The 10,521-nt window shown below is 34.5% G+C and overlaps 1 protein-coding gene across 1 annotated transcript in view; it reads right to left on the reverse strand.

The window, feature by feature from the left end:
• The window catches only part of LOC141685930 (uncharacterized), a 66,590-nt gene extending 56,820 nt beyond the window's left edge, over window positions 1–9,770 (reverse strand). Inside the window, exon 1 of the mRNA XM_074491005.1 lies at window positions 9,644–9,770. Coding sequence (XP_074347106.1) covers window positions 9,644–9,770 — 127 coding nt within the window. The remainder of the gene's footprint in view (window positions 1–9,643) is intronic.
• Between the last annotated feature and the right edge of the window lie 751 nt (window positions 9,771–10,521).

Here is a 10,521-nt window from a genome sequence, read left to right on the forward strand (position 1 = left end):
ACAAGTCTTTGAATCCACAATTTAAAAGTTATTACAACCCAAAATGATTACTTGATAAATTTACAGTTAATTGCCATTATCTGCCACAAGTTATAATTATACATAATTGATTCTCAAAAGTAGATGGTCTGATCTATAATAGATCTACCTCTGCAGCTATAGCAGCTACAACATCAACGGGAAGACGCGGGACGCTTCCCACGCGCTTGCGCTGGGTCTGCTGGAGTCTGGCCATCTTTCCTAACTGTTGTTGTGATGAAGAAATAAAGCAAGGGTGAGCAGCAAGCCCACCAAAATAATATGTATAATGATTAACAATATATGAGCCTTCTCATAGTACTCATGAAAGTCTTGGTCAAAAGAAATGAACCAAGTTGATATCTTAATGCGATAAAGTCGCAAAATATTCAGTATATATATATACATATATACTTTTCAAAATATTGGAAGTCCTCTTCCATGCATAATACACACAGAGTTCCAGTTTATAACTGTATATATAAAAAATATCGTTGCAAGGTGATCTCATATATCTAACCTTGTCTCAATGTTTTTCCGAAAAATCTTTGTCATTCATAAGACAATCATTAACTAGATATAAGTTTAAAAGATGAAGTTACAAGATACCCCAAAATACTTATATCTTTCCCAAATACTACTTGAACTACCCCCGTTCAAGTTATAATCAGTTTCAAAGGTTCATCACATAGATGAGACTACAAGACAAGATTTGAATAGATTCAATCTTTGAATATCATTATAAATAATGAAGTTACGAGATACTTCATTAAGTCCCGATATATAAATATATTCATATATATCTCCCATACATTTCCTGAAAACCTCTGTCATGTAAAGTATGAACAGAGTTGCAATATCCAATGAATTTGGAAGGAAAAGAATTTTGGCATAAACCAGATATCTTGCTGATCAGGCAAAGATACCAATAAGTAACCTTTTCTACTGTAGATGGATGAATTCCTCACCGGTCATCACCCTGGCCGCATTAGGACCTCGCGCTAGACCGTTACCCGGCCACTCACGCGTTGATGGACTGCCACCCAGCCACTTACACTTTGATAGACCGTACCCCGGCCTGTCGCTTATGCCGACTCAATTAGATGGGCTTACTTCCCGAACATTGGGCAAGTAATCAATTCATTTATCAAAACAACAACCTTGTTGCGAATATAAAATACACCATAGAGCCGGATCCCTCAGGTTTTGAACGAGTATTTAAATCCCCTTTAAAAGGAAGATCTTAAATATAAAAATGAGTTTTGGGATCCGCTCTAACTTTTAAAAATCATTTTGAAGACTCGAAAACACTTTAAAGAGTGTTTGGAGTAATGCTGATTTAATGAAGTAAATCAGTCCCCATATATTAGAAAATATCTGAATATTATTATTTAAATAATATTCCCATAAAGAATAATCTTTATACAAATAATTGAAGTAGAAGTTGTAAGACTTATACTTGAAATGAGTATTAAATAACCAAAGATATACTTATATGAAAGTACTATCTTTATTTGAATAATCGAAAAATAGTTTGATTATTGACACCTTATTCTTTAATAAAATAAAGAATATATCTCATAAAATAATCGGAGTCATAGATCCTCAAATGAATGTTCAAATAATATTCAATAAATAAAATAAGCTGAGTCATAAGCCCTCGAATGAATATTCGAAATAATATTCATTAAATAAAATAAAGGAGTCATAAGTCCTCGAATGAATATTCAAGATAATATTCATTAAAAAAATAAAGTTAAAGTTATCGAATAAACCTTATTCGATTAATAGTTTTGAAAACTATGACCATATATATATATATATATAAGTATATATATATATATATTTATATCCATATATACAAAATCTACTCGGGATCCTCGACTCCCGGTTTTAGAAAATATTTCCACCTTTGGGTCCCTATACTAAGGGTATATGCAAATTACCACTATCTTCTAGCATAGGTATTATCAACAATTATATATGGAAAGAATACGAAACAGGCATGCATATATATATATACCATAGCAGCATGCTTCAATATATACCACATTTGCTAATTAACCAACATGCATCTATCGCAAGATAATGCATATACATATACTCATCACCACAACAGTTATAACGGGTAGAAAACTTGCCTGAGCGACTGGGGGTTACGAATGGCTCGGGACGAGTCTGGTAACCTATAAACAACAAGTAAGTTGGAATTAAACCAAAGTCACTTGTAAATCTATACTCTAACCAACTCAGACTCTAACGCTCGTTTTGTGCTTACTGATTTGCTTAAGTCACCCGGGTACCCTCGGCTCCACCATTTTTAATAATTTAACCTTTACGAGTTTTAAGGCGATTCCTTCGCGAGTGTCTTACCAACTGCCTAACACACTTACCATAAATGTTTCATACAATAATTAACCCTTTTCGGTCTTTAACCTATGTTTCAAAGTAAGGCGAGGGGAAAAGTTTCGTTCACGAAACGCCGTTACTTGAAACGGTCGTTTCTCCTAAACCGTGCATCGGAATCGAACGAACTACATATCAAAACGAAGCTTGTCACCTGAGCTATCTAAACATGGCAGTGGTCATAATCTAGCAGGGGGTTCTCGGGTCCTAATGTTATGCACAACAACAGTCTACAGAAAATCGGACGTTACGACGGCTATGTTTACGCGATTTCCCAAATTTAAACCAATTCAAACAACCACAATTTCAACTCCAATTCACAACCCAATCAAACCTCCATCTAAACTACATTACAACAGCCCCCAATCAACTCAATATTACCAATTTATTCATCTAAACCAAGTCAAAAAAAAGTGACCAAGAACTTCAAATCTAACAAGCATCATTCCTAACTCCAAAATCAACAAAACCACTTACTAAACAAAGCTCTATTATGAGTACACACTCATTACACTAACCCATCATCTAACATTATGAAATCCAAACCAACAAAACTTAATACTAAGGGTTTGAGAAGTTATACCTTCCTTGGAGAGTGGAGAATCAAGAGAATGGCTTGGAATCACCCTTAAAGTCCTTATCCAAGCTTAATCTAAACAAAACTTCAAGAACACAAATTTTATTTCTTGAAAAACACTATTCACCATCTTCTTCCATGATTTATAGAAAAAGATTGGCTTGGAATTAGAAGCTTAAACTTATAGGAAGTATGTAACTATCCATGGGGAAGCTTAGATAATTACCTTGCTAAATAGTAAGTGGTGGAGCTTGGATCTTCATTTTTTAAGGAATGGGCCGAAAGCATGAAGAAGAAGAAGAGAGTTTTTTGTGTTTTGCCTTGTTTTGCTTTTGGTTGGTTGGTTTTTGTTGTTTGATTTAGTCAATTACCTTGTTGCCCTTGAATTTGTGTGGTTCTCATTCAACCACACCTCCTTCCTTCCCATGTCATGCCTACATCACTTTGTGATGTCATCACCCCTCCTTTGTCCTCTTTCTATTGGTTGGATGACATCATCCCCACTAATCCCTTTGATTAGCTTTTAATTTTTTGCCTAATGACCGCTGATCTGTTATACGGTTCGCTTAACTTTCGTTTTCGTTTATCGTTTGAGGGATCATACCCAGGATCTTATTACTTATGTTCCCTTAACCTTTCTCAATATATTGTATTCCTTTTATGATCCTCTCTTAAAATCCTTTAATTTAAATCCTTTTTATCCTGTTACCTTATACTCAATTCTTTCCGTATCTATTGGATTTCCGGGAAAAATCAAAGTGTTCGGATTTGGATTCTGACGATCTTTACATACACTTATATCCCATATAAAGTACTAATAAAATCTCAGAATATCCATATCAGAACCCCTACATAGTGTGGCATGAAAAGTTTTCTCATTCAGCAAAAACACTATTCATAAGGGTTTCAAAAATTTCCAAAAATTGGGGTTATTACAACCTCTGTCACAGATTTGACTCACACTTAGCAGATTGTGTTTAAGTCCTGAGACAAGAGCTACTGATTCAATGATGACATTCCCAAGATTGATATTGCCATATCCCAAAGTTTTTCCCATGTTGCCATCTCCATAAGAAACTCCTGGGCCAGCTTTCTCCACAAAGTCTGATAGCAGGGCTTTATTTCCAGTCATATGTCCTGAACATCCACTGTCCAGAACTAGGATATTTTTCCTGTTGCCCTGCAATCACAAAGACCACTATTGGTTAGTTTTAAGGACCCATACTTGCTTGGATCCTTTGATCTTTTTAAGTTTGTTAGCATTTGCAGCAGATTTAATTTTAGAGTTTATGCTAACATGCTGTTTATCAGACTTTATATCAGACTTTGCATCAGAATTTACACTTGAAGGAATTACACTGACTTTCTTCAAAGAAGGTTTTATTTGATAATAATCATAGTACAAACTATGATATTCCTTACATGTATAAATGGAATGCCATAAACTACCACAATAAAAATAAGGATTTTGTGGTTTAAACCTAATAGACTGACTCTTAACTCCTGATTTAGGAGGTAAAGAGTTTATATCTTTATTTTTCCTGCAAAAAGAAGCAAGATGGTTAGAGTTTCCACAGTTGTAACATTTCTTTCTAGGAGCATTAGGAACAGGCATATAATTATTGCTTTTATTCACACCTTCCTTTCCATTCCTATTTTTCCTTGCTTCCTTGGCCTTGTTCACATTTCCAATCTCTTTCAGCTGATGCTTAAGCTGCTTCTTTGTCATTAAGCCTATGTTTACTTCAGCTGGTTTATCCTGTTTTAATTTGTCAGAAGTTGACTTTTCTTTTACTTCTGTCTTAGAATCTTTCATCTTTTCATAATCAGACATAATAGTTTTTGCTACAAATTTAACAGGATTTACCTTTGGCTTAGCAATATGTTTAACAATAATTGGCTCAATTTGCATAATTCCTTTCTCACTTTTATCATCTCCATAACCTAAGCCCTCTTTCCAGTTTTCACTACTTAGTATATTCTGAGTTGTTCAGCCAGAGTTATTCCAAGTTCTGATAATTTCTCTTTCCTTTTCTAAATCAATTTTTAGAGATTCATTCATTTTTAGCACTTCATCTCTAACATACAGAGCCTCATCTCTTTCTTTCTTAGTTTGATGAAGAAAAACTAACTCCTTTTCTAAATATTCATTTCTGTTTCTAAGAGCAAGACTTTCAGATGTTAATCTTTCACATGTTAAAGTCTGATCTCAAAAACTAATGAACGTTGTTTTAAGATATAATCTCAACTCAGTAATATCATCAGTATGAAAAACAAAAGTTGTTTGAGGTACCTTCAATTCAGCAGTGTCAATACTGCTATCAGCATTTGCCATCAATGCATAGTTCTTCTCATCTTTAGAATCTGAAGTGTCTGTCCAGTTTTTATTCTTTGTGACAAGAGCCTTGCCTTTATCACTTTTTCATTTCTTGCAGTCAGGAGATATGTGGCCTCTTTCACCACAATTGTAGCATTTGACATTTGAGTTGTCTCTTCGGTCATACTTTCTTCCTTTGCCTTCAGAATTTCTGAACCCTTTCTTATCAGAACTTCCACCTTTCCTAAAAAACTTCTTGCCCTTTCTGAATTTCCTGTAGGCTATCTTTGTGATACCCTTCACCATAAGAGCACACAGTTGCATCATCTCTGCATCAACATCAACTTCAGAAAAAATTTCAGTTTCTGAATCATCATCATCAGAATTTGATGACTCTGAATCAGACTTTATGATGAGAGCCTTTCCTTTGCCCCTTTTCGAGGCAACCAATTTAGGAGATTCCTCCTTAACTTTAAGAGCAAGTGTCCTTGACTTTCTTCCATGCCTCTTTCTCCTTTGATCCATCTCAAGTTCATGAGTCTTGAGCATACCATAAATTTCAGCAAGAGTAGTTTCAGTAAGGTCATAGTTGTCTCTTATGGTAGTAGACTTCAAATCCCAATTTTCAGGAAGAGCTAAAAAAAATTTTAGATTTGAATCTTCAAGATCATATTCCTTGTCCACCAGTGACAGATCATTCAACAGTTTGGCAAACCTGTCATATAAATCAGTTAATGAGTCATCAGCTTTTGAGTCAAAGTGCTCATACTCTTGAGTGAGTATAGTCCTCCTGTTCTTTTTGATTGCATCCGTTCCCTGACATCTTGTCTCCAAAGCATTCCATATCTCCTTTGAAGTCTTGCATCCAATTACCCTGTTTGACATGACATTATCAATTGCACTATGCAGCAAATGCCTTACCCTTACATCCTTGACAATAGATGAGATATCTTCAGGTGTGTATTCATTTCTCTCCTTTGGTATAGTCTTTGCTGGTTGAACAACAACTGTAACAGAGAGATTGGTAGGCTTATATGGCCCTTCATTAATTCTGTCAAGGTATTCTGGATCTGTAGCTTCCAGAAATATTGCCATCTTCACTTTCCATATGGGATACTCAGAAGGTCTCAGTATGGGAACCCTAATAGTCTCATATCGACTGTGGGTTTGAGTGTTTTGAGTTTCTTGAGTTTTGGTGGGCTTAGTTGGGGTTTGTGTTTCTTCAGACATGATTATTATTTGGATCTTTACTGTATGTATTTTAACAGAAAGGCTCTGATACCACTTGTTAGGTCACACAACACTATAGAAGGGGGTTGAATATAGTGTTTATACAATCAAATCGATTTGAACACAAGTATGTAACAAAAGATCAAGTATATTCAAATAAACTCTGTTACAATAGAACTGTTGTTCTCTCTCAGTGATGAACAATATCACTAAGAGCTGCTAGGTTACAATGAATAATGTTTCTCGATAATGATAACACATATAGTGTAAACCCTAAGCTGTGTTTATATTATACACAATTACAAGATATATTCTAATTGATATGGAATATAATTCTGTCTCCTAAAATATATCAATCAGATATCTTTTACAAGTCTTCTAGTCCTCTAACTCTTCATTGTATATCTTCTTTTGTTTTAGTCCAGATGTTCTCCGGTAAATCAGCCACATTCCTTATCTGAAGTCTTCCCGCACTTAAGTCCTGATATTTATCTTCTAACGCCTAAAGTACTGATATTAAGTTCTGACTTCAGTACGTTCTGATTTCAGTGTGTCCTGATATATCCTGTTGTTAAGTTCTGAAAACTAAACACAAATCAGATTAGACATGACATCTCAAATATATCTAACAAAAATAATAATAATCACATAAACAAATCACAACTAACATCAATCGCATATATAATTAAAAAATTAAGCTTAAGCTATTCGTTATACAACTTAAAATCACAGAAAGATACAAAAAAGCCTAAACAAATCAAAAAATGAACTTTTCAACATATCAAAACATATAAAACAAAATAATTTACGTTGATTAACTCTAATTTTATCCAAATCAGCTATAATCATCTTCAAACCAATCGACAAGCCGGGAATTTCTTTATAAATCAACAATCACTAAATCTGTGTTTTCAACAAAGTTTCCGAAGCTAATTCTTTTTCGAAGCTAAAAAACTATATCAACAATCAACTATTTCTTTTTCGAAGCTAGATGAACAATGTTTAATGGAATAAAACTGAAAAACTAGAGAGGGATGGAGAAAGACACGGAAGAACAAGAGAGAGAGAGAGAGAGAGAGAGAGTCAAAGAGAGAGAAACTAAAAACCGGTTATGAATTTTAGTGAACAAAATCTATGTCTTATATTTTTTAATAAAATTAAATGAGTGGCTAAGATTTAAAGTTATAAGAAAGGAATGGATGGCTAGGATGGGTTTCTATTTTTTATTTTAGGGTTGGTTTCTATTTGACCACTCCCCTATATATATATGCCAAAAAAATTATACTACCGAGCTGATGTAAAATAAAATAATTAAATATGTATAATGGTTTCTTGCTAAAAAAAATTATATAATAATCACCCGAGCCAAAAAAATTATACTATTGAAACGATCTAAAATAAGATTAAAATTAGAATAATTGGTTAGTATGTATGACAGCTGGGGATAAAGGAAAATAATATACATTATTCATACGGGTTTAAACAACATTATATACTACTGATCCGGGTTAAAGTAATAAATAAAAAAAACTAAATATACTTTGTTGATTTGTTGTATCGAGCTAAAACACAAAAATAAATGTTACTTGCGGTTTATAATAATATATAGTATCATTTAGGCTAAAACTAAATACAACTAATTCGTACTCATCCGAGCTAAAATTAAATATAACTAATTTATTGTTTGATATAATGACATCTAGTTAAGACAAATAATATATACAACCCATCCACGCTAAAACTAAATACTATTCAACCCGAACTAAAATATAATTAAAAATAAAATAAATTTAATTACTTGAATTTGGTTGATATAAATATCGTAAATAATGAAAGGCTTTCTTCTATATCTATAATATCCGTATTATTTTATGAAAATAAAACTAGAGACAATATTATTTTATTAACACAAAACTAGACATTTTTCGTTGATTTGTATCATAGGGCCGAATAAACACAAAATAATATATATTGTCATCCGAGCTAAAATAAATTTATATAATTAATCCAAGATAAAAATTAAAAAACAAAATATTATTAGACCAACTATATATATATATTTATAATTTTATTAGGTATAAAAAATTTATACAATATATCCGAACTTAAATAAATTATATTAAAATTTGAATATAATTACTTGGATTTTGGTGATTATAATGTGTTTAGGTTAAAACAAAATAATGTGTACAACTGAAGGCTAAAACAAGGCTAATATCGAATTAAAAAAATCCCATTATTAATTATGTTAAAATATTAAAATAAAATAATAAATAATATATATATATATATAAATTAATAATAGAATATTAAAATTAAAAATTATAGTTATATAAAACAATCGTTCATCACAGGGGTGATAGGCTGGTAATAAAAAATAAGCGATTAACTATAATTTTGGTCATGTACTGTCAAAACAATCTGAACCGTTGATCTGATATAATAAAAATAGACGATTAAAATTATATGTTATTAGAATAAATATACTCTTAATACAATCACAAATATGAAATAATTACATTGTTCTACTACTATTCAAACACCAATATACAATATTTTAATACAATCTTAGATAAGGTATGATCATAGATTTAACAAATCATAAATATAAAATGTGATAGGCCCGACCCAATCTGTCAGGCCCAAACCCATCAAAAAGCCCAAAAAACAGGCCCAACCAACTAATAAACCAAATGCCGCGCTCGAACAATCCAGGCCCCAACTGACAAGCTTTACTGACAACCCATATGGGCAAATGATACCCACATGGGGGGCTCCTGTCATATCACCAGCCTTCAATAGCCTACACCCGATACATCATCAGCCGTCAGTAGACTACGCCTGACATCGCCACCTACGACACCAAGTATGACAGCTCATGCACATCCCCCAAGCACTTATGCCACTCACATGCTCCCATCCCCTATACATATCCAGCAAAGCAAAGAAGAAAAGGGTTCACCTTTTTTCCTACATGTTCGTAAGCTCTACTTTCTCTATATCTTTCTCTCTCTAAAATTTGACCGAAATACTTACTCTTACATCGGAGGTGTCCCCGAAGATCCCATCTCCACTGGACATTCCGTTTCAGTTACCATCACACTCGAAGCCGGCACAACCCAGGAGAGAAGAAAGCCCACGGAGATCTAGAGGCTTATCATTTGGCGCTAGAAGGAGGGGCCTCCCCAAAGCTCTTCCACCCAACATCCAGTCATAAACCATACCTCACCTCCTCTGTGTTGATTAGTACTTAACTGGGCCACGACTCAGTTAACATCTAATCAGCATATGAGGCCATACCTGAACATCATGGCGGTAAACCTTTCCAACAACACCCTCAACGATGACCGAGAATCGTCGATCGTGCAGCAGCTCCCTCCCTCTCCTCCGGCCATGGACTGAAGTCGAGGACCAGAGGCAGAAACTTGACCGGCAAGATGCAGCCCGTGAGAGGGATCTTGCATGCAAGAGGGAAACCGAGGCCCGGGTCCATGCAAATCCCAACCCTCATAAACTTGCCCTCAGATCAGCAACCTCTCAGATAATGACCACCCAACAGCTATAATCGTTAACCCAACCCCAGTTGACGGCTCTCGTGGGCTTCTATCAAACCTTAATGCCTCCCAATACGGTCGCAATCAATACCCCATGATAGATCCTCAACACGAACATCGAAAGAGATGTGATCATATCCCACGACTCAGATGAAAACTCCCAAGTCGGATCGCCAAGACAACGGGTGTTTTCCCGACTAGGCGAATCACGCTAAGAAGGTCATCCTCGTCACAATGGCCCCCACCACAGGAAGGAAACCTGGGACCACTACAAAGCCCATCTGGAAGATTTCTTGAACCTCCACACTCTAATCTCTCAAGGTCCCCGCGAAGGCCATAACGAGCAAGATCAACCCCCATCTCGCTGAAAGGAAAAAAGGACCCGGAAAACGTAAAATTAGAAAACTCTCAAAAAAAGA

Source organism: Apium graveolens, chromosome 9, assembly GCF_009905375.1.
Source record: "Apium graveolens cultivar Ventura chromosome 9, ASM990537v1, whole genome shotgun sequence".
NCBI lineage: Eukaryota > Viridiplantae > Streptophyta > Magnoliopsida > Apiales > Apiaceae > Apium > Apium graveolens.